Source organism: Bos indicus x Bos taurus, chromosome 3, assembly GCF_003369695.1.
Source record: "Bos indicus x Bos taurus breed Angus x Brahman F1 hybrid chromosome 3, Bos_hybrid_MaternalHap_v2.0, whole genome shotgun sequence".
Classification (NCBI taxonomy): domain Eukaryota; kingdom Metazoa; phylum Chordata; class Mammalia; order Artiodactyla; family Bovidae; genus Bos; species Bos indicus x Bos taurus.
The window spans coordinates 84,518,298-84,543,304 of record NC_040078.1 but is presented as its reverse complement, the minus strand read 5'-3'; the positions used below and the strand labels follow the sequence as shown (position 1 = coordinate 84,543,304).

The following is a 25,007-nucleotide window of genomic DNA, read 5'->3' as shown; positions in this document are numbered from 1 at the left end:
GCTTCCTTCTGTTTTCCTGGGAGGTCGCCAGAAAGTTTGTGGAGCTCTGTTTCTGTCAGAGGCTCAAAAGAGAAAAGAAAAAGCACACACAAAACAAAACACCATACACACCACAAAACCATCCACCAATCACCCCCAGGACCATAAATTTGACATTTCCCACAGTCTCACTGAGACCACAGCGTTGCTGTGTCAGCAGTACACCCCTTGCTCTGAGTTGTTTGAAAGGAAGTCTCCGTGTTCTAGCATTTAAAAAACGCTTAATCTTCCGCAGGCAGTGATTCTTTTCATATAAAACCATGAAAAAGTATCAAGTACAGATATCATATGATTCGCTCTAAATGCTTTGGCATTGTGCATTGCGTTCTCCTCACCTCCTAGGATGGGGCAGAAGTCTGAATTTAGAAAGACGAAACCACACGAATAATAAAGGAAACAGACCAAGGAGCCGTACTGTGATGGGCAAACCATTTGAAATGTGGTCACATCAAAGGTGTGCTACTTCAGGCGGCTCAGATCCTTTTAAAGTAGATTTTTTATGGCATTCCATAGTGAGTACAGGCCCTCACTAAGGTTTTGGTTCTGGTGAAAGTTTTTGGTCTTTAATCTTCTTGAGACCTGACTGGCAGTTGCTGGAGTGAATAGGAAAGGTGTCTCTTTTTTTTCACCTCACATTCGGTGGTAGGCTTCTTCTGTCATGGAGTTTCCATAGCACAAAAATGGAAGCTATGGTGCTTTGTTGCTTAGCTTTGATAACTCATATATTTTGGGAGTTGATTTTTAATTTGGTACTCAAGCTTCCTACATGAACTCATGTGGCTGTAGCTACTCTGCTCTCAGGAAGGCCAAATTTAAGCCTAGCAGGAAGTATTTCTAGCCTTATAGATCCCTAGCATAGCTTTTAGTCCGTAAGTGTTGTTAAATTTAAACCAGAAAATAAGAACTCTGTGAACCCAAACTCCACTTTTTGTGTGTGTGTTTTATTTTTTGGCCAAGAAAGGAGGGTTAACAAGTCACTGTTTGTATGCTTATATGTGACTGTGTGTGTGTTCTTATGCTAGTCTGGGAAGAGAACCTCAAGGCTTGAGAGAAAAAGATGCACCATTTTTATAAATATGGTAAATAAAACCTTTGAACTTTAGAGCTGCATTCAGTCCCTTATTATTAAGGGAGTACCAGTTATGTTTAAAATTATAGTACACCTATTTTAGAGAATTTGCAAAGAATTAATTTCTTTGTATTTATATTTTTCAAGGTCAGTTCCTTTATTCAGCCAGAGGGAAATCCAATATCCTTGCAGAATTTTACCTCAGTTACCCAGAGAGATGAGAGAAGAATAGATTGGGGGTGGAATGTGACAGTAATTTGTCTGTCTCTGCTGCCGCAGGTTAGCAAACTGATCATCAATTTCTGTGGCAATATAAGCATAGTGTAGAGGTTAAAAACAAAAAACAAAACTGTCCCAGGTCCAGAATTTTCCATTTATTACTTAGCTCCTAAATGAAGCTTTTTATTTTTTCTCTCATTGTGTAATGTGAATACTGCTTCCTTAATCTTTATTTTTAGTTTATCAGCCTTTATTATATGTCCTTACCTGCCTTGAAAGTATATATTATATTGTTTTATCATCTGTACAAAATCATGTCACTTTGTGAATATAGTATGTTAATACATATCACCAGATAAAGGGTCAATACATAGAAAATAAGCCATTTTGACTAATTTTAGAAACTTTTGGCTAATTTTGTCTATTGTGGGCACTAGACAAGTCATTTGCCCATCTCTCATAGGAAGAAGGAAGTTCCTTCCTTGGGTGTAGCCATTTCAGGAATTTTAGCCTTAATTGAAAAACACACCTTGTTTTCTGATTGTACTTTGTTTCTGCTAGGAGATAGAAAAATCTATAGGCAGTTTCTGGGATAGGCCTTGCGTAGAAGTCTTGCCCAGTGTAGCCTCCCACCTCTATTCCTCCATTCAAGGTCACTTATTGAGCATTTCCTATGTGCCAGCCCGTCCTTAAGTGTGTGCCCTCACGGGCTTGCAACTTGTTGGTGGGGCAGATGGGGATTCTGCTCGCGGAGAAATGAAATAGAAGCTGAGCCCTGTTCTTAGTAACCAGGCTGTAGAAAGCCAGAGGAAGGAGGGATTAATTTTGCCAAGAGGAAGGGAAAGGATCCTGTCTTCATCCTCTTCTACACTGAATTATATTCTAAATTCAGGGCAGGGATCTGCGCTATATAAATGTGACTAACAGGTCTCAGAAAAGAATGCAGTTCCTTTCTGTGCCTAAGTGGGGTGTGGACAGAAACAGAGGGTAAAAGCAAAGCCAGAACTGTACAAATTAAGCAAAATCTTTTCAGATATTTGATAGGAAGCTTTGGGTAAAATGTTAAAAGTTTTAATTAATGTATTTTAATGGCTGCTGCTGCTAAGTCGCTTCAGTTGTGTCCGACTGTGCGACCCCATAGACGGCAGCCCACCAGGCTCCCACATCCCTGGGATTCTCCAGGCAAGAACACTGGAGTGGGGTGCCATTTCCTTCTCCAGTGCATGAAAGTGAAAAGTGAAAGTGAAGTCGTTCAGTCATATCCGACTCTTAGCGACCCCATGGACTGCAGCCCACCAGGCTCCTCCATCCATGGGATTTTCCAAGCAAGAGTACTGATGGCAGTTGAGGGTTAATAAACCCAAGGGGCACTTACTTATCCTAGTTATCAGTGTGTTGTTGCCATACAGTTGAGAATAGTAGTGTGGGCTGGTCTGTGTAATACCAGTGGGATAATTAAACTTTGCAGCAGTCTGTCACTTACTCCTCAGGCAGAGGGACTTATGAGTTGGCAGTAGGTCATCTTGCTTTGCAGTGTTGTGTTCTAAATGTAGCTAAGTCTGAACCTACAGAAAAAAAGATCGAGAAAATGGAAGTGGTGAGTTCTTTTTGACTAAGGAATTTGTTCAGTCGAGGCAAAGGGCCAGTTTGAACAGCGTGAGCCTGAAACATCTTTCACAAGGGGCTCTGTGTGCCCTTACAGCCTTCTGCTTTGCTTTGCTTCTAAAGACATGACATCTATTTTCCATATAATCTCTCAGAAGTAATTGTACCCATTTATTTTATTTTCTTAAGGAACTTTTGAGCAGATCTTGCAGTGTAGCGAGCACACACATTTTCTCTCCACGTTGGTGCCGTCCTGTCCAGGCCAGCAGGCGAACTTGCGGCAGCTCCTGGGCCTGCAGGCTTCCTGGAACCTAGACGCTGGGAGCCCGGAGCACGTGAGCCTCCTGTTCAGGGCTCCGTCTCCAGGGCTCACAAGAAGCCGGGCACACAGTAGGTGCTCGATCCATGTCTGTTGGCATTATTTGTGGAATCATATGCTGACTAAATAATTAGAGTGTATTATTAAGGGATTTCAGTCGAGCTTCCATTTCCTCGGTTGCTAGATTTGTAATATTTTGATCAGCATATGTCAACATTTCTAAAATTATTTCAGATTGATCAGTGACATCTGAAGTTCCACTTACTCTTTTGCAATCACTCGTTTCTTGGGACATACGATTCTTAGGAAAAAAATGATTTAGACTTCAAGAATTTAGGGATGTTAGGAGAAAAGTAGTGCTCATTTACTTGAATAGCCTTAAAGATGAGGAAAATGAGACCCAGGTTTATGGAGCTTTTAACAGTCGATTCTGGATCCCAGATTTCCTAATTCTGAACCCAGTGTTCTCTTTTTGGATATTAAGCCAAATACCTTAAAGCTTTTCCTCTCTGTTGCTCTCACTTTTGATCTCTCATTTGTGAATACTTTCTTTAGACCAAACAGAGGATAATAAAGTACTCCAGGGGAGAGAAACTCAGAGGTGAGCCTCACATGGAAATGCTACAGGCCCGCTGCAAGGTGCAGCCAACAACAGCAACAAAAGTGAGCTGGCGATCTGCCTTCCACGCAAAGGTTATTTTTCTTATTACAACAAAACTAATTAGTGGATTTTCTAATGTAAGAAAATGTTGCTGTTAGTAAAAGTTTTCTCTGTGCCAGAAAGCAGATGGTGGCAGTGAACAGTGTTTTCTGTTGCCAGGTTTTGTATATGCTTTCTAAACCTGCAAGAGATTTTGCTTCTCCAGATTCAGATTTCTGATCTTTTTTATTTTTAAACAGAAATAGAAACTTATATTTAAATGTACTTGCATCATGTGGTCTGTTTGACATATCATGGTTCCTTGAAAATGTTGAGTAACATTTGATGTTCTGCATGAATTTCTTCTCAAAGAGTCTTGGGACTTTTTAATGCTGGGCTGTACTTTCTCTCCTGACGGAAATCTCAGGTTGTGCCTCGAGGGTACTGCCGCAATAGGGAGTTTTGATGGGATTATCAGGAGCAGTGTATGAGATTTTCTTTATGTGGAAAATTTTTTATTTTGTTTTGTTTTGCTTCCAATTACTGTGTAAATACCAGCTTTTCTCAGTAGGGTTCCTTAGAGTCTGCCTCTATTCATGATGATGTCAGGGTTTGTATACAGTTTTGAATAATTCATTTCCCTATCTACTGCCGGTGAGATGTTACACTCTTCCTGTTCATTTAAAATTTTTTTTTGCCTACTGTTTTTGATGAAATTCCTTTCAAATAGGTTTGTTCAAAGTCTTCCCCTTTGAAGTCTAAGCATGTCAGGACAATGCGAACATGGCGGCGTTAAGACAGAGTGCTTTCTGGTTTTAAGACCAGGTGGGAGGACACGTGACCACAGTAGTGTAGATGTCAGGCTGTTTTGTGTGATAAAGACTGAGAACTCTGTTGACTAAGTCTTTGAAAATTTTCAAGAGGGTTTCCATTTAGAGGAGAAAAGGAAATCATTAGATGAGTTGTTAAAATATAGAATAAAAATGGAAAATGAAAACCAGCCCAGCGATGTTTTGTTTTTTTTTTTTTTTCTGAGATCGTTGGATAAATATAACAAGAAAGAATTGCCCTAAATTTACTAAATGGAAAAGAATTATGAAATTTTGTGTTGTTTTTGGAGGTGGTAGCCAGAATCAAAAGAAATAACAGAGGCCTTCATCCCTTCTTTTACATCATTCCCCTGTTAACCTCGACTGTGTTCCATCTGTGCCTCAATACAAACCTGATAATTCAGAGATACCATGCAGGTTATTATGTCACCTTTAATTCCTGAATAAACTCTGATCTTTTCTTGTAACTCTCCGTAGGTCTGTTGTGAATAAAAATTCCTGTCTTTTTTGAAGAACTGAGATTTCTGACCCCTGTTCAAAACGAACCACTTGTTTTGTTAATGTGATTTTTATTTTTTTAATACTTTTTCTTTGTTTTTCTCACTTACAATTTTTTAGAAGATATTTATTTCTTTGGCTGCAGTGGGTCTTAGGCAACATTGCGGATCTTTAGTCTTCACCGTGGCATGTGAGATCTAGTTCCCTGACCAGGGAGCCAGCCCCAGCCCCCTGCTTTGGGAGTTGGGAATCTTAGCCACTGGACCATCAGGGAAGTCCCTATAATTTGTTTTCAATCTTCTTTTCTAGTAACCAAGAAATAAAATAGGACAGTTTAGAAGGACCAGTGAGCGATTTCGACCAAAAATGATTTAGTCACCTCTTATTCTTTGCTTAATATTATAAATCTGAAAAGACAGAGGTGATATTGGAATCTCTCTGAACCCTGGGTTAAGGCCGTGGCTGTGTGAATGCTATAGGGGGTTAAACGTTGCTTCCTGAAGCCCAGCAGTTATAGAGTGTAGGGGTGATGTGGGATATGATTGGCAAATAGAACTGCTCGATTTTTTCCCCTTAATTTATTTATTTTAAATTGAGGGCTAATTACAATACTGTGGTGGTTCCTGCCATACATCATCATGGCTCAGCCACAGATACACATGTGTCCCCTCCCTCCTGAACCTCCCTCCCATCTCCCACCCCATCCCACCCTTTTAGGTTGTTGCAAGCCCGGTTTGAATTTCCTGAGTCATACAGCAAACCGTGGGAATTTGCCATATGACTCAATTTTGTTTTACATGGTGGTGCTCCAGTTTCTCTGTCAGCTTTTCCTTGTCTGTAGGCTTCCACCATGACCCAAAAGTTGAAAAAACTGAGAAACTACAGAGATTTGTTATTTTTGTTAAACAGAAAACAATCAGATAAACCATTTCTTTTTTGTGGAAATCTCTACCTCCTTTCTCCTCCCTTATAGACTTAGGAAAGTGTTCTCAAAAACTCCATGTTACCACCACTGGTGTTAACTGGGGCTGTGGGGGAAGTAGCTACTTTTAAAACATAAGTAATATACACTTTGGGGCTTTCCTATTGACTCAGTGGTAAAGAATTCACCTGCAGTGCAGGAGACACAGGTTCGATTCCTGGGTCAGGAAGATCCCCTGGAGAAGGGAATGGCTACCCACTCCAGTATTCTTGCCTCGGAAATCACATGGACAGAGGAGCCTTCTGGGTTACAGTCCCTGGGAGTCACAAAGACTCAGACGTGACTCAGAGACTAAACAACAATATATACTTTAATAAACAGTCCAGAGTTGAGTGAGTGGAATTCTTAGTGGAATATTATGAGCCACCTCAGAATTGAGTAAAAGACTCAATAACTTGTACATAGTAGGTGATCAATAAATGGTTGGTGAACTGAAATAAGCTTTTCCCCCTAAGAATCACTAATTATTAGTCATTCTTTAGAGTGATAATGGTTCTTGAAAAGTGAATCAACAAAAATGAAGTCCCAGTCACCACTTAGACTTTTTATGAGGAGCAGTTATTGAAATAGCACCTCTATTAGAAACTTTCCAGAAAACATGATTTTTTAAATCAAAATAAATCCAGGTGACAAATAAGAAACTTTAAAAAAAAAGCATATCCTGTCAAACCTCAACAGGAGTCAGCCATAGTTATACATATATCCCCTCCCTTTTGAGCCTCCCTCCCATCTCCCTCCTCTGTAAAGCAATTATCCTTCAAAAAAAAAAAAAAAGCATATCCTGAAGGTAGTTCATTTGCCTAATCCCACATAAACTATTACTAGTAATTGTATGGGAGACAGTTTAATTTTAGGATTATTACTAAGCAAATTACTCATCCATACTGAGTTACTGAAAATACTTATCCCCCCTTCAAAATGACCACAGAAATGAATATAGATTGCACCTTAAAATGAAAATTAAAATGACAGATAAAATGAACTTTAGATGAAGATAAAGGCATGTAAGTTCAACTGGTACCTAACTGGGTGTAAGTGGGTAGGATCCCATGATCTGTGATGGATTTCTGAAAGCTTTTCTGTATTCAGAGCTACATAAGTCAATTCATGTATTTTAATGATCTAGGTTTGTTTTCTTCTTTTTTTGTAGGATGTTTGTAGTTTTCTCATTTGTATCAACTCACACATTTTTGAAATTTTATAATTCAGTATAGTTTTGGTTATAGATTAAAGTTCACTGACTAATCTTTTTAGCATGTTTAACTGCTGCAGGGTATAAAGATACACAGAACTTGATGGCTTCCAAGTGTGGTTCAAACATCCAAAGCACTCGAGATTAGCACCATGTGAAGAAATTTTAAAATATTGTACTGCAATTAATTTTAAATAACTTAGCACTGCATATGTCAGGGAGAAAGCCATGATAGAATCCAAATGGAAACTCCTAAAAGTGAGATGATTCAGTACATTGAAATCATTTTATCTATCATAAAGACATAGAGGCAAAACCTATATCATTATTTCTACTTGCAAAAAGCTTCGTTACGATGCTGTGGAGAACCTGAGCACCGTTTTTGTGACTGACCAAATGATAGCTCCTAGGTTCATGCATGTTAGTTAAAAATGCAGAAACCAAGTTACTGTCAACATGAAAATTGAAAGCACATGGAAATTAAAATATATACATGTATTTATATGTGATAAAAATATTATATGTTTAGGGATCAGAGGTACCAATGCACCACACAATCAAGAATCGTATAACTTACAGTCATTGCTCAGTGTATGTGGTTCCTTTATACATACAGTTGCACATCTACAGATTCAATCAACCCTGGATCGTGTAGTTCCATAGTATTTACTAGTGAAAAAGTCTGCTTGTATAATGGACCCACACAGTTCAAATCTGCGTTGTTCAAGGGTCAACTGTACATACATTTATGGGTACATACATATAAATGTATGGTATATACATTTATATATATATACACACACACGTGTGTGTGTGTGTGTGTGTATCTGAAATATTTTTGAAGAAGTATTGTCCTCAATACTAGTCTAGGACCTAGGACCTAGACTAAATTCTTCAGGGATACCTTATTCAGTAGCTCTGAAAACAAGTTTTCTGGTGTTCTGAATTATATCATAGACTAAGAAATAAAGAGAAAACTGTTTATTGGCTTCTGTGGTGAGGATTGGTCAAGTCACTGAAGATAAGCATTTACAATTTATAGCGGGGTATTTGTTGTCATTCATAAGGTAAAGAATAGACAGTCTGGACTTTTGATGATTATTGAACTCATGTTATTTCTAATTGTGCTTGGGATCAGCAACTAATATCCCCCAGTCCCTTTTGATTAAAATATGGGTCCCAGCCTTGAATGCAGCCAGAAGACCAACAACTGGATTGCTAATGATCTGTTTCAAATTAGAACTCTAGGGCTGGAAAGAACCTTTACAGGATACCTAACCGCATCCCCCACACACCTATTCTGTTCCTGAATCTAGGACCAGAAAGCCAAGCCAATAACTCCCATAAAGTCTATTCTCACCGCATGGGGTATACCACCATCCAGTCATGTAACGCCCCAAAAAGCCAGAAAATTCACCCTAAAACATCTGTTGACATCTCCCAAAAGAGGCCCTGTTGTATTTCCATGGCCCTGAAATAGCAATTTTTTTCACCTTCTGATTTCAGTTCCAACAAGTATCTGTTAGTACCTATATGTTCCAGATACCCTTCTCTGTGCAGTAATACACAGTAATACACAGGAAATACAAGTAAGAAGTCAGTGTGATTCTTCAACCAGTTTCTGTGTGTTAAAAACCAGTGTCCATGCAGTGTACAGTTAAGAGTTATAGCTCCTATAATTTACAAGGCATTTCAAATCATGCCATTCCATTCTTACAATTTCTAAAGTCAGGCATCTGGAAGATGAGTACACTGAAGTTCAGAGAGATGAAAAGGCTTGTCCAGTTCAACAAAACAAATATAAATGGCCAAGAAGAGACTCAAACTCAGGTTTTCTAATACCAGGTCCTCTACTTTTTTCAGTGTACCACAGCTACCTATATTAAACTGTCATTTCTCTTAAAGGGAGTACGCCAGGCCTGATTATGAACAGCATCATGAAATTATGTCTCAGGGAGAAAATCCTGATTTTTAAAAAGTTTTTTGATATTTTGCACCATTCCCAACAGCGTTAATTATGCAGTAATAAAGGACTCTGCCTAAACCTTTGTATATCTTACTGGAAAAGTTAATCTCAATTATTCCTATCAACAGTTAGCATCCAGGCTACTGGAAATTCTGTTACCAGGCTACAGTTAGTGGTACAGTACAGATTGCAAATAGTAAGAGAATAAAAGACATTACAAATGTACTCAATAACATGAGTTGCTGTACATTAATTTCACCAAGAGACAGGACTTAATCAAAAGGAGATGCCACAGAATCTTGGTTTTATTATCATTATCCTGATTGAGAACTCTGTAAGAGCAGAGACCTTGCCTTTTAAAATTTTGTATCTCCAGGTATGCAGGGAGAAAGAAGGCTCACAGCAGATGCATTGATGAATGCCTGAATTAATAAATGGAATAAGTGAACCCAAAGACGAGGACGTTAAAAGGAAGCAGTGTTTTTTCAGGAGACTGTTCCAATATCATTTTCCCCTTTGATTAGGAGAACTGGTGTGAACATTGCTAACACTGAGGAGTCCCAGGCTTCTCCAAAATCTAGCTCTCACCTATGCTAGTACTCACAAAACATCTGATAGTCCTGTATTCTCTGCTTGGGGGGAGGAGGTAGGAAAGAAAAAAAAGAAACAAAACCCCCAAACTTCCTGATTTACCCAACCACAGAATCTTCAACCTTCTCATTAAGGCATCTGCATTTTTTTAGGCAAATTGTTACTATGCCATTCTCATCCTCTTCTTTGACAGCATTATCTTCTGGTTATGAATGTGACAGGGTCCAGTGATTTGATTTGTGAGAGTTTGGTCCTTTATAGTCAGTGGATCGAAATCCCTTCCACCATGCTTTTTCCCTGCCTCCCATCCCTCCCCTTCCCCCACCATCAATTCTTAATTCCCTTTTCTCCTTTCTTCCTTTTCAAGCAGGAAAATGTCACAGTAAACCCCACCATCTTGTCATCCAAAATTCCATGGGCGCTTTAGCTCAAGGGGTCTTCTTCTCGAGGCCTTCACCTTACTTTTAGACAGTTGTCATTATCTTTGTCTAAAGGTCATAGCTAAATTGAATAAAAGGAAAGCTGTGTTTTCCTGTCGATGCACAAAGGCAGTATTGACTTCCCTAATCCAGTTTGCTGAGGGGTGAGAGAATTAAATTAGATATCTAAGCACAGAAATTGAGAGCCTTTGAAAACAAAGATAAGGAGACAAGACTGTATTTTCCCTTTTCCTGGGAGCTCTGGGCTCAAGATTTTGCAGGTGTGTCATCTGATCCATGGCTTGCATCGATCAAAACTGTGCCAATGCATATTTAATTAGCAAGGGGACCCTGGATGCATTATAGCCATCATCCCTATATTGAATGGACTGTCAGACTTTCTGCACACTTCTCCACCCCCACCCTCCCCTCCACCCATGCCCCCTCCTTTGCCTCCTTGTTTGGGAAGCTTCTGCATTTTGTCTGAGCAGCTAAAAAGTTTCTTTGTTTTTAGCTGCTGATGCATACAGCACTACTGAGGAGAATACAAACAAGTAGAGTCCTAAAGTGTTTATTTTGTCTAGGAAGACAAGCTCAACCAATTTGATGCCTTTGGTAAGATTTTCAAACCCTGTAAAAAACCAACAACAACAACAAAAAAAGAAATACATTTTTCAACTCTGCAGTTATAGATTTTTTTTAAAAGGAGTCAGTTATATTAGGATAAAAAATGAGGATCCTGGAATAAATACTTTAACAATAAAATAAAAGAATAAGTAGTTGTCTATTATAATAGAAAAAGTATTTAAAAAAAAAAACTCTCTGTTCTTGACCATTAGATAGGGCATGTTAGCAAATTTTTAATTTATCAGCCCAAATTGCATGATAGAAATTCATTCTGTCCTGAGTCTGTCCTGCTATTAGGGAATTCAGTGAAAGTAGAAAAATTAAGATAGAAGGTGGGTAAAATGTTAGAATTGGATGTATTTATTTATTTATTTAAGTTTCAAAGGTTTCATAGGAACAGCTGTTGGTGGGGGTTCTTAAAGTGATGGGAAGTTTGGAGTTTTGCCTCCGACAGGTTATTTCATGGGATTACAGTCACCATTGATTTTCACACAGGTTACAAAGCCTGAGTACCCAGACAGAGTGTTGTCTGATAAACAGATGTAAGGCACCAAGTCTGCTTAGAATAAAGAGCAACAGACTGTGAGCACATATTTAGGACTCATTTAAACTCATCAGCATAGTCTAGCTCAGAGTGCTCTGTCTCTAGTCTACTTTTGAGGTGGCTTCTTGCTGGTAAAGTAACAAGAAATTTTTTTTCTTACTACAATTTGCTGTGGAGACTCATGGGAAGTTCATTTGCATACATCTTGTTACCAAGACTGACTACTTCCTGGCTTAGACAAAGTGTTGCCTGATAAACAGACGTAACACACAAATGTCTGTCTGGAATAAACAACAAGCTGAGATTTACATTTCCATTATCAGGGATAATCTCTTTCCCAGTATATGGGAGTTAGGAACCTTTATTTTAAAACCAGGACTGTGATGCTGATGTTTTATACCAGAATCATGTCATGTGTAAGTTTGGCTTGATTTTTTTTTGAAAGAAGCAAAAATGTATTATGGATGGTAAGATTTATATTGCAGAGGTAAATGTACATTTCTTTTGTGGGGGATCTTATAGTTTCAAAACCAGGTTTTCTTGCATTATTTGATCCACATGACAACTCTATTAAATTAGTCAAAATAGTCATTAGTGCCCCCATTTTACAGATGAAAAAACTGAGATGCAGAGTAATTAAATTATACAGCTGAGATTTTTTAGGGTTCCATCTTTTTAACATTTCATACTCTTTTCTGTAGTGAAATACGAAAAAAAAAAAAGCAAAATAGTTAATCCTTAGAATGCTAACTGAACTTTAACATACTTATCCTCAGAGATCATTTTATTATTTTAATAAATTTTTGACAGATACCCAGATACATGAAAATAATGTGTATAGACTATAACTAAATTATACATCATTTTCATTTGACACGTTTGTTTTTATAGCATGAAAGTATACAAGGAGTTTTTCTACTTCCGGTTGTATAGATGACTGTTCAAGTACTTTTTAAGTGTATTTTCTTCTGTTGAAGAACTCCAAGAACTTACTGTTATAATTCATTTTGTTTGTGAAAAAACTGACTCAAAAGGAGAAATTGAGCACAGGTCTGATGTGCAATAGTGTTATAGTTGTGGCTTTTTAGGCAAGTCTTTGTTTACACATGAGTGGGTAGGTAACCAGGTTGACTCACTATTGTGAGTTCAGAAGTGATCAACAGGTCACCATCATGTATTAACATAGCTCCTATTATGAGAAAAACAAAATTCAGAGGTTACCTCAACATCTTAGTTTATTTCAGTTGTGGCCCCTTGTCAAAGAAAACATGAGAAATTAGAAATTGAGTCCAAGTAGCACACTTGCACATCTTTATAATCACCACATTCTTGCCATTGACTTCATTTATAACTTCACTGAAAAAGCCCATCACGACTTGAAATCAGTCTCATGCGAAGATTGGGGTTTGAAGATTGAGTCATTTGGTCTTTACTTTCAGAGTGACTGAAGTTGTAATTTTCAAAGCTTAGAAATGATTTCCCCCTCAGTGTCATAGCACAACAATGGTGAGACCATTGTACTTTTCTCTCAATGTGTTAAAACTGTGTATCATTCCACAACCTCCCTGTGCATGTAGCCAAGTAACACGTTTATGAGTAGGTGATAAGACAGTTGAATCACTCTTCAACCTAAACAGTCTCATCATCATACACAGCCCCGACTAAACAGATGGGCCTAGAATACCAGCATTAATGCCAAAAAAATCTAATTCCTGCAAATTTAATATTTCACATATTCTTCTTCAGAAAGAGACGTTAAAAAAAAATAATTTCAAGAAGGAAATTTGTAGTCATCTAGATTATGTAACACTTTTAATCCCAACCCTGAAAATGCCATACCCGGAAGTGGTGAGGGGGTGAATCTCCTGAGCAGCTGGCAGCCCCTGGGGTGGTCTGGTGGAGCCCTTCCAAGTCGCTGCTGCGTGAACACAGCCTTCCTGCTCCATCCGAATCCGGATTAGAGGATTCAGGGACAAACGTGCGCAAACTAGCCTGGTCCTTTTGGAATGAGGGCTTTCCCTCTGTCCCGTCTCTACCTCCCTTCTGGTGGAGAAGGATTTGCTGTGCATCCCTTGATTACTATGATTATCATAACACATGCAGTTCTAGCTCACTGGGAGAGTTACACAGGCCAAATTTTGTATTTTAAATACAGTTAAGACTTCCCATTTAAAGAACCGTGGAGTATTTCCATTTTAAAAGATAAGAAAACTTTTATGGTGTGACTCATCTCATAATTTGTTTTTTTTTAAAAAACAGGTTATTGTATATTCATTTTTCATTAAGTGGACCACAGTTGTATACATTAACTGCCATTAAATATTGGTTTGGTTGTTTACTGAGCTTAAAAGATTTATATCCATTCTCTGAAAATGCTGGTGGTAGTTGAAGATTTTTGGTGGTCTAGATTTAATGATGGTATTACAAAATTCTGTTTGTTCTTTGCCAGACCGTGATGGATAATGTTATATTTAGCGGATAGTATTGTATTCATCAGTGTTTACTCGTAAGCTGCAGATTGTATATACATATGTGCAACTGTGCAGTGACAGTCTACATTCTCAAATAAAGATTTTTAAAATATTTCCTCACACCTCTGTCTTTAAGGCCATGGTGATACTGGAAAAAAATAGACAATATTCCTAAAGGTTATAAAGTGTTACAATAACACTTCTTTTATAACTGCAGCTGTAAGACTGATAAACAAAATGCATCTATTATAACCATTTTTCTAGATTTCCTTACTGTAATAAACGTCTTATGGTACTGAACGATCAAAATAGAGTAGTTCTAAGCCTTAGATTACCAATCAGAAATAGATTTCTGTAACATCATGGATGTAGAAAAAATGAATCTTGGATTCTTTGGTTTGACTCTTTTGCAAACTACTCATCTTTCCAAACCTCTGTAAGGAAAAAAAAAAAAGCCTACCTAAATTTTGAAAATCTTTCAGGGCCACAATCCTAGAGGGTAACTGTTTATTATATTCAGAATATAATCACCCTATTCCTTATTTTCTTTTACTCCAGAAGCATTCCTAACGCTTCGTTTTGTTGGGGGAAAGGATTCATTCCCGACTTTGCCTTTCCTTTTTCACACTATAAACAACAACTCCATTTCTTTCTGGCGGCATTTTCACTTTCTTTCTTTGACTTGACTAACTCATTTTTGTTTCTGGATGCCTTCTCATTTCTTCTTCGTATCACCTTTTAATTTGGGAGATTTAAAACCGGACACAAAACTCTAACAAAGCCTTTTCAAGCTTCGTCTTTAGCCAAATCAGTATGCATGTAGGGAGCTTGAACTTAAGCAAAATTACTTTTCCAGTGGAACCTGGATTTGTACTTTTGGGGTCTGGAGACTTTTGTTGATTTCATGTTGACTGAATAGGAATTACACTTGTTTGTTTCAGGGTGGGAAGTGCTCCCCACCACTGCATGGCTGCCCTTCTTTTATCAGCTATTCACAACAGCAGTTGTTAGGATTTTGAGGTCCTCTTTGGGCCTCAGAATATGGCTGCTTTCTCTTATCTTTGGATTTTTTGAATGTGTGAACTATTTCTGCCATCCATCATTTTAGCCTGCACACATTTCTGGGGGCCTTTCATGTGTCAGACACTGTCCTCAGCTCTTATTATTCTGAGAAGCCTCTTGCCATGTGTCGGCCAGGGGATCAGAGGAGGTGATTGTCTGTAACTTCTAAATGCCGTGCAAGATTTCCCAGCCATGAGCCAGAGGGATGTGCCTCTCCCTTGCCAGGTCCCACGAAGGGGGACATCAAGCAGAAATAAAGACCTTTTCTGCCCTCCTTTTCCATTTTATAAGTCCCAGTCAGCTTTTAGGTGTAAACTTAGTGTATTTTCAGTCACTGGCAGTGGTTCAGCCCTAGAAGGCTGAACAAGTGAAAATTCATCCTTTTAGTTCTGTGGTTATCAAATCCTTGGCTGGGCCAGGTACTCTTAGAAGGTACTGGACCTAAGACTAGAATAAGAAAGGAATTCTTTTCTCACGGAGTTCTGATTCTCATGTGAGATCATTGAAAAGTACCTTAGTGCAGCATAGTGTAAGTCACACGGTAAGAGATATATGGCCGAGGAGAGAGGAAAAGTTTAATTCTGGGTTGGGCACAAGGAAGATTTAACAGCATTTCATCTTTGCTTCCTGCCTGGAGAACAGAAAATACATGGAAGTGATGTCTGTATTTTTGCCCAATCAGTTTTACCCTACTGACCTGTATTGGTCACTCTTCACCATCCCAAGAGGAGTATTCTCTTGAGGTTCCAAGTTGAAGGGGAGCAGAATGAGGGGAGGGGGCCTGGACCCGTGCATAAGTAGTAAATCCAGTACAAGATTTTGTTCCTGCACTGCACAAGCTTATGGAAGCTCAGGCTAGTGTGTTGACACTAGGATTTATTTTATTCCTTTCCCAAGTGATTATATTGATAGTGAAATATCTTTGTGTGAGTACTCCAGCAGTATAGCTCTAAGCGCCATAAAAATGCATAGATAGATGACTAGCAGTTCAATTAAGAGGTCTCAATCCAGCCTCCTATATGAAAACCATGTCTATTTTAGGTTTAAATTTCTGCTCATAAATTTTTTAGAAACCAAAAGAAAAATTGCTTTTCAAGGTTAGGTTGAAGTCTAAGGTTCCTTAAACAAAAAACAAATCCCTGGATGGGGAGAAAAATTGATAACCCTAATGTACTTCCTCCCAATAGCATTTCCAACTCCATCATTTAAACACATTTTAAATAATATTCTCTTCATTGTAATATACAAATCTTCTGGCTTTCAACCAGGAAACCAGAGAAAGTTGCTGCCATGGGGGACTCAGATACAAGAAAGGCACCCAATTCTGTGCAGGTGAATTTTTTTGTGGGCCTCTAATTATTTCAGGTGGTGGGAATCAAAAGGCCATGTGATAATTGTCCCCAAAAGTAAGATGTGAAGTTACTTTGGCTTCTGACAGGTCTCTACCAACTATGCACAAGAGAAAATTGAATTAATTTTTTGCTTTCATAATAGTGTTTTAATGCAAATACTTAAGAAAGAGATCTTTCCTTTGTATCAATTATGTATGGGTAGAAATTATAATTCTGGTCACCTGGTTGGCCCCATACATAACAGCATCGCTGACCTTTTGTAATACCAAAGAAAGAGCCCATCCGTCCTCAGCAAGAATTGCACCAGGACTGGGTAATTTTGTTCCTTGTTGGTTCAAAAAAGAAATGGCATTAAATGGCCCATGGTAGAAAATAATTAAGTTTTAAGATCATTTAACTTTTCTTGTAGATCTTTGGCTTTTCCTGTCTGTTACCAGGATGGTGTATTTTAGTATGCAGTCCTCCGGTGGAGAACAGTATCCCCAGCTTTTGAATAAAACTGGGAAATTAAATTCCGTTTTCAGTTTGGCTAGGTGCCTCCTCCAGTGTTGGTAGCTGAGCTTTCACAAGAGTGCTGTGGCGCCTTTCAGACCAACTCTGAGCTGTTTCCCTGCCGCTCAGTCGGTTGCTGTTTACTTGCTTCTTTTTCTGTGGCTTGGAATTGTAAACTTTCTTTGAACGTATCTATTGCCATCTTTTGTTGCTATTCATGTTTTCTGTAATTATGCTATCTTCCTATAAATACAGGGTGACAAATGTAAAAAAAAATTTCAAAGAACAAAAAAGTCTGCTTTTAGTATTAAGACAGTTGTTTGGATCTTTCATTTTTTTTTTGCCTTAATATTGATAGATAAAATTCAGAAAAGTAGTTGGCTATGGTATATTTAAATTAATTGAGATAAAAAATATTTTTCCTTTTGTTCGCAAAGAAGTGATTGGTCATAAAGATATTAATACACCAAGAAAAAGAACATCGGCTAAGCTATCAGATAGAAAGTTAAGTTTACTAGTCTTATTCCAAAGACAATGTTCTGTTTGGCAAAATTTTAGGTATCTATATTGGCACATGATCAAGAAGAATTTTAACTTTCCCTAAGACAAACGTAGATATTTTCTCTGATTTCAATTGTGGCTATTAATGGTTTAAAATTTTCCAGTACACAAATAATGAAGGTATGCCTTTCTCCTAAAACATGTTGAATTGCTTATAAGAATGTTTAATTTATAATTTTTAATTGCAAAGTTACAGAATACTCCCTTAGAAAAAGAGAAGGTAATCATGCCATATTTTAAAATCACTTGCTATAAATGTAATATTAATTGAGTTAAAATTTCAAATGTGATCGCATATAAATTTATATTCCAATTTTCAGTGCAGACTTTGTATTTAACTCTGTGGTTCATTCTGAAGAATTTCTCTAAAGTTTTTTGAGAAATACTGTAATACTTTTGGTGTGTGTCTTCACTGTGGCTATTGTTACATTATGATAAAAAGCTATCACTTTGCCAGACTTAAATAAAAATTCAGATTTTCACATTTGAACCTTTGAATCAATCTAGAATTTTTGCTCTATGCACCAGGTTAAGCGCATCGAAAAGTTTTTAAGTAGATGTTTAAAAAAAAGTACTTTCCAATAATTAAAATCTTCATTTGCCTAAAAGCAGGGAGTCTTTCTTACAGTAATAAATCAGTGCTTCTCGACCTAGGGTCGCTAGTCGCACTGCTTCTCTGTGCAGTATCTCCAAGAAAGAGAATGCTAAAGCTGTAACTCTATTGGTTAAATAGAAGTAATATTTTCAATTTAATCACAGTCAAGTGTCATGACCTTTTGATCTTGCATTGAACTTCTTGCTAAAATGTGGTCAGATTCCAGATAGCCCGTTCTAACCCTGTGAAGTCAAGGTAAAGTGCAGATCCAGGCTTTCCATAGATACAGAGATTTTTCTAGAAAATTTTTGGTTTGTTTTTCGAGAATGTTATATACTGTTTCAAGTCTCAGAAAAATGCTTTACATAAAAAACTCTCTACTTGAAATAGTTTGCCTGACTTTTTTTTTCTTTCCCCAAGAAAATGTATCATAAGTATGCTTACTTCTAATTCTGTGAAAGTTTTTGGTCTAACTTGTTTAGCTCATCTTAAAATTAAATGTTACTTTATTTTAAATGGTCTCATTTAGAAGTTAAATTGATTGGATTAAATTTTTAGTTTAAAAATGGTTGTATTTTTATCAGTAAAATAAAAAATAGATGCGATTCAATAAAGGTGTGCAAGAACCTGTTTTTGCTCACAAGCCCTTTAGGATCTCCCAGATGCATCGGTACAAAAGGAAAAGAAAACTCATAAAGTGGGGGGAGACGTGTACCTTTTAGAAAGATGTCTTTGAGTGATCCTGTTATTTTAAGTAAAGGCGCTGGAGTATTAGGATTCTAGTATTTAATGGTGTTAGCCTGCATAGTCTGTTGCTGTAATACAGAGCTAAATATCAACAGAACTTGTTTCTGTTGTTTGGGTTGCTTTTATATACCAGCTTCAAAATATGTTTTGACACTTTATTATGTTCTGAATCAAGCTTCAGATGTGTGTAATGAAGGATGAAGTCTTTATCAGACTCTAGTGTATAAATAATGGAGAAGAGCAGTTTGGAAAGGGTCTCTGTGTAGGAGGATGGTTTCTGAAGAGTTTTAAGTTATGATCTGGTGCAAGCCAAGTGCTGCCGGAGGTGTAAACAGAACCGAGAGTCCTCTCTGAAGGCATGGGCTGCTGCGGCTGCCGCCCTTCTCCCCCTGTCTTTTCTTTCTTCCTTTTTTGATCATCACGTCACCTCTGTAATGTTCTCACTCCTGGTTTATGGGCTGAACCTTTTGAGAAAGTCTGCCACCTCTGATCCACTTTTCTTTCACAGACCCTGTAATTTTTGGCCGTATTTTTATGTTTTTCAGATTCAAGTCAATCTGAAAGTCCCAGCCAGCCAAGTGATGCTGACATTAAGGACCAGCCAGAAAATGGTAAGTTTAGTTTGGGACTCTGGTTGCTGTTCTGAGAGTCCATGGTAGCCAGCAGCCAACCAAGTAGGAGGATTTCAAGGTCTGCCTGAGTGGGTGGCCCACACAGTAGGAACAGTCTTTGAGAACTTAAGGAATTTTCTGGGTCACTCTAACAGCCCCAAACCCTTCCCCTCAGCCACAAACTCTATCAGGGTACTCTTAAGAACCTTCATTCCCAAGAAAGTTGGTTACTGTTTGAGGCAGGGTTGATTTACCTGATCAGTGTCATTTACAGCATAAGTGAGGAGCCAATGCCTTTTTATTTCAGTTCCTTTTAATGTGGCAAGTGATGCATGATCTTCTTCACGATGATTTAAGTTTATTGACTAACAAGTATTTTTGAGGCCTTTTGGAAGATTTTTGCTTCTGCTAAATAATTACTGTGAGAAAATGATGTCTGCCTTTGAAAGATTTTCACTTTAAGTTGTCTAAAACAGTAAGGGTACATGACAGTATACAATGTGTCAATTGCATAAATGTATAAGCTGTGTATTGCAGGAACTTGATTACCTAGAATACACACTTTATATATGAATATAATAGTATCCACTAAAATACTAAGTGTGTAGTATATATGCTCCAAGGATGAAAACAGTTATCATAGGTTAGAATTTGAGTAAAACCATCAGTTTCAGTAAAAACTGAGGAGTGACCTAGTGGTACTCATCACATGCTAAACACTGTATTTCCCACTTTCATGGATATAATCTCATAAAATTCCATAGTGCTGTTCCTTGATGAAAGAGCTGAAGCCTCTAATGGTGACTTGACCATGAAGGACCTTTGGAGGGAATATGGCACCGTGGCTAAAAGCTCAGGCGGTGGTGTCAGACCTGTGTTTAAATTCTACCTCTGTTCTTTCTTTCCTTTGTAATTTTGAATAGGTTATTTACCCTCACAGAGTACTGATTTATTTCTTCTTTGAAGTGGTACAGTAATAATATTACTGACACGTTGAAGAATTAAATAAGATAATATATATAACATGCTCACAATAGTATCTTTCATAGGACTTTACACTAAATAAAAGTTGGCTGTTGTTCAGTATTCCTTGTATTATTTTTCTAGTTAGTATAATCCAGCCATACTTTGTTTTTCACTTACTTAAAATGACCTCATTCCTCCTGACTGTCTTATTTTTGTTGTTCTATTTTTCTGTTTTGATCTCCACCCGATCTTTTGGAATAGATAAGTAAACTGAATTATGTCAGTGTTGTGGGGTGGAGGATTGATTTTATCACTTTGAATAGCCTATCACTGATTTCTCAGGATTTGTTCATTTCCCAAGCCTCAGAAATTCTCTACATTGTTGCTGGGCTCCCATATTAAATATGCACTGTCTTGCTATTCCTCTCCTCATCCTGGTATTTTGGTGGTATTTTACGTATCAAAGTTGTCTTTTCACAGCAGGCATTAAAAAAGAGAGAGAGAAAGAGACCTCTGAAGGCTTGTTTTCAGTGTCATAAACAGCTACATCTTATTTTTTGTTGACATTTTAAAGAGTGATATTTATAGACTAGTTTCACTCTTTATTTCCCGCTTGACTTATAGGTGATGCTTATATGTCTCTTTTTTACATATAATATATTTATGTATAATCGGCTTGAAGTTGTGTCCAGAGGTACTCGTTCTATTTTCACTGTTGAGAACTGGTGGGCTGCTGGGGTGTGTGGCGCTCGTGTTTGGGTCTGGCTGCCCCTCTCGCAGGCCTGCGGTTCATCTGTCTTCATAAAATGGCCGGCAAGCTGTTCACATGCAAATATAAATTGAGAGCATGAGAGGCCTGGCATGCCTTTCTGGAGCTGCTGTAATACCGATATTGTGCATTTCCCATTCCAAAAAGCAACCAGGATTGAGCCCGAAGTTTTCGGCCAAAGACGAGGAGAGACTAGCCAAGTTCATTGTTAACCGCAGATCACTTGGTGCCACCTCAGGGTTCACAGGACCATTTGGGAAGGATCAGATCACTTGGTGCCACCTCAGGGTTCACAGGACCATTTGGGAAGGATGATGTGAGTTCAAAGAAAGAAAGTGGTAATATCCAGGAGAGAAAATAATAAATTCCTATGTTTCAAATTTCTATTTATTTCAGAGAAAGAGATGTTGCTTCATCTTAGACAGTTCCAACTGGAGTTCAGACTAGAGGAACACCAGCCTCTTGGGTTTCCTCTTTCTGCCTTTTGTCAATCTCAGATAAAGTTATTTGAGGAAAAAATTATTTTTTTCCATCTTTTTTAAATGTATAATCCCTGAAGGAAAATAAATGAAGATTTCTGGACTAGGTATTTACATGCATTAGATGACTTTCTGGGGCTGCTTTGATCAAGTCTTCTTTCATTTCATTACCCCAGATTATGGAAGATGAGTTCCTGAAAGGTTTTTGTTTGTTTGTTTGTTTCATTTTTAAGAAGAGAACACTCATAAATGTATCAACAAAACTCTTAAAGGACTTTTGAAATCTTGGTGGATGAAGAAGTGACAGACTCTGATCTTCAAATAAAGTGGGAACTCATTATTCCTTCTTTATGTATATATTCGAGGGGAAATAGTATTCTTTTTATCCTAGCTCTTGAAGAGAAAGGTAATGGGAAACGAATGGTATTTTCCTAGTAAACCATGGAGAATGAATAGACAAATGGTAACATGCTGTTTCATCCAAAACCATAAACTAGGCCATGTAACTTTACCTAAAGTGGATGCAGCTGTTTCTTCCCTGCCCAACTAGTCTCTTTATTTCTACAGAATTTTTGCTTTCTTTTCTTGTACTCCCTTAAGACTCAACTGTAAAAGAAAACAAATCTTTGTCCAATTAGAGTATTACATGGGAATTTTGAAGGAATTATCTGAAACCCAGAGATAAAATGTCAGAATCACTGAAACTCAACACTGGTATAATGTAATGATTCAGAACTCCACCTCTAGAGTCAAACAGGCCTGAGTTCAAATGAAACGAAGGCTGGGGGACTTTGAGTAAGGTGTCGCCCCAATCTCAGTCTTCTTATCAGTAAAATACGAACACTAAAAGACCCTAACTCCTGAGTAACAAAATGAGAATATGCCTGTGAAACAGCATAATGTGGGTTCATAGTAAGCACTCAAAGATAACCATCAGGACTCTCCAGCTAAAGCTCAGATCTGTAATGAGATACACATATTCAAAAGGAAACAAGCTGGGAGACTTGGAGTAGAAAGAGGAAGAGTGTCAGCAATAAACCAAAACTCTATAGAGACATCTTCTGTAGATACCTACCCTGTTCTGAAATGTCAGGTTTAAGTCTCTTAAATCTGTCCATAATCCCTATAGTGGCATATCTATTTTGTTGTTTAGTTCTATTCTTCATATTCTGTTTCCCTCTCAGGAGTTGAGAACTACAGAAGTGATGCAGAATTGCTAGGGCCTTCAGAATGAATGCCCAAGAAGGTTATTCTAGAAAGAAGGGACTTCACTTAGATGTCTTCAATTTGGGCTGAATTTTTCCTTGGCACAAACCAAATAGAATCTCACTTATTAAAAACTATAAGCTGTTGATGGACGGAATTCATGACCAATTTCGGATGCTTTGAACATGACACATACCTAGTATTTATTAAAATTAATAGGTAGACAAATAAACTGTCATTGTCCCCAAATAGTTTTTGAGTATTTGCTTGTTATTGATTTATCAAGGGGAAAAAAAAAAAAAAAAACCCTGGAGAAGTTGAAAATCTAATTTGAGAATGGGGGAAAGTTCTGCAGTGGTACATAGTTTTTGAGTATTTGCTCACTGTTGATTTACCAAGAGGTTTTTAAGAAAAAATAAAAACCCTGAAGAAGTTGAAATGTAATTTGGTTGTGGGGAAAAGTTGTATAGTTGTACATGTATGACAAACGGACATACATACACAGATATGACTAATAGTGCTGGGAAGCCAAAGCTCGGGGCTATTCTAATGGACAGAGTAGATCAAGTTGTAACTCCACCCTCACCCCACCCTAATGAGCAGGTGTGATCAAAGATATGAAATACCATCCTGTTCGTTTATAGTTGATGACCATAAAGAATGGAATCCGACCAAGTTTTCAACCTAACTGTTATCATTCATTTAATCCTTTTGCATGTTACAGAAATCCCCTTTCTGGTTTTTCAAGAGCTCCTGAAGGTTTAAAGCCTTATCTGTTAGACTGTGACTTAGAAGATCTACTCATACCACCTTTGTGAATTCCCAGGAGGTACTTTGGCTACTGTTAAAAAGAGTATCTGTGGCACAGAATACTTGCAGTGCTTCCTCGGTATTTACAGGGCCTGTGAACAGTCCTCCATAGCTTGCGTTCTGTGTGGCATCAGGTCATGCATTGATGAGGGAGAGGCTCATGTGATAGCCCTCCTGCTTAATTCCAGGCACACTTCCGTGGGGCCACACTGAGGCAGTGACTGAGGGAAGAGCGTCGTCCAGCCCTGGCACTCTGAAAGCACACCCCCAGTGGGGACTCCCTGTGCACGCACCCTTAACTAAAACCAGAGAAGACCACGTACAGTTCCTGTGCCAGAAGAAGAAAAGCTGTGTCACATGTATTTGATTGGAGTTTGTTTTTCCTGTTTACTATCTCTCATCACTTGTACAAGCTGCTAAAATAATAATAATCTCATCTTAGTGGTTTTAAAAATGTGATATTTATAGCAGGAAATCAGAGTTGGTATTTAGATAATTTTCTTTAGGTTTAATCATGTTGGCTCTTCCTTATCTACCTGGTAGTTGCATGTGTGTTGGTGGCATCAACTCTCAGGTGGGCCACTTGCCATCAGTGGAAAGCCATTAATCATGATGTTTGCCTCAGATTTTGAAAATTTCCAGCTCTATCTGCCAGTTCAAAAATCACCCTGGAGTATTGGTTGGATCTCGTGTTCATGTTCAGCATCTTTGTTTATGTCCTTCCTATCTTGTATCACCAAACTAGGTATTGTTGCTAAGTGTTGCTAGATGAACAGGGAATCTCAACTGTTAGTATTTCATTGGTGGGCTTCCCTGGTGGCTCAGACGGTAAAGCATCTGTCTGCAATGCAGGGGACCTGCGTTCGATCCCTGGGTCGGGAAGATCCCCTGGAGAAGGAAATGGCACCCGACTCCAGTATTCTTACCTGGAAAATCCCATGGGCGGTGGAGCCTGGTAGGCTACCGTCCATGGAGTCCCAAAGAATCGAACACCACTGAGCGACTTCACTTTCACTTTCATTAGTAACTCATTTCTGTATTTTGATTATTTCAGTACTTACGAAATAACTTCCAAGGATATTGACTTCCTGACTTAAGATTTGTATGCAGGATTAACTCTGTAACTTGGTGGTGAGCTAAGAAATATAAATTTATATTTCTTTTTTGGACAAACATTCTTTTATCTGATAATATTTTCATTACAAAGTTCAGGCCTTCCACTTTCATTTTTTTCTCATTACTTCCTCAAATATATGGGAGATATATTGCAGTATGATATATAATATTAGTACATAGTTGGAAGGTAAAATAAAATTCGTAATTCTAAATGTTAAGAATTGTTTCTT

The 25,007-nt window shown here is 37.9% G+C and overlaps 1 protein-coding gene across 3 annotated transcripts in view; it reads left to right on the top strand.

Annotated features, from left to right (window-relative positions):
- The window catches only part of NFIA (nuclear factor I A), a 400,777-nt gene that overhangs the window by 182,270 nt on the left and 193,500 nt on the right, over window positions 1-25,007 (top strand). For all 3 annotated transcript variants that reach the window (XM_027537074.1, XM_027537072.1, XM_027537073.1), the window contains exon 3: window positions 19,366-19,431. In XM_027537074.1, coding sequence (XP_027392875.1) covers window positions 19,366-19,431 — 66 coding nt within the window. The remainder of the gene's footprint in view (window positions 1-19,365; window positions 19,432-25,007) is intronic.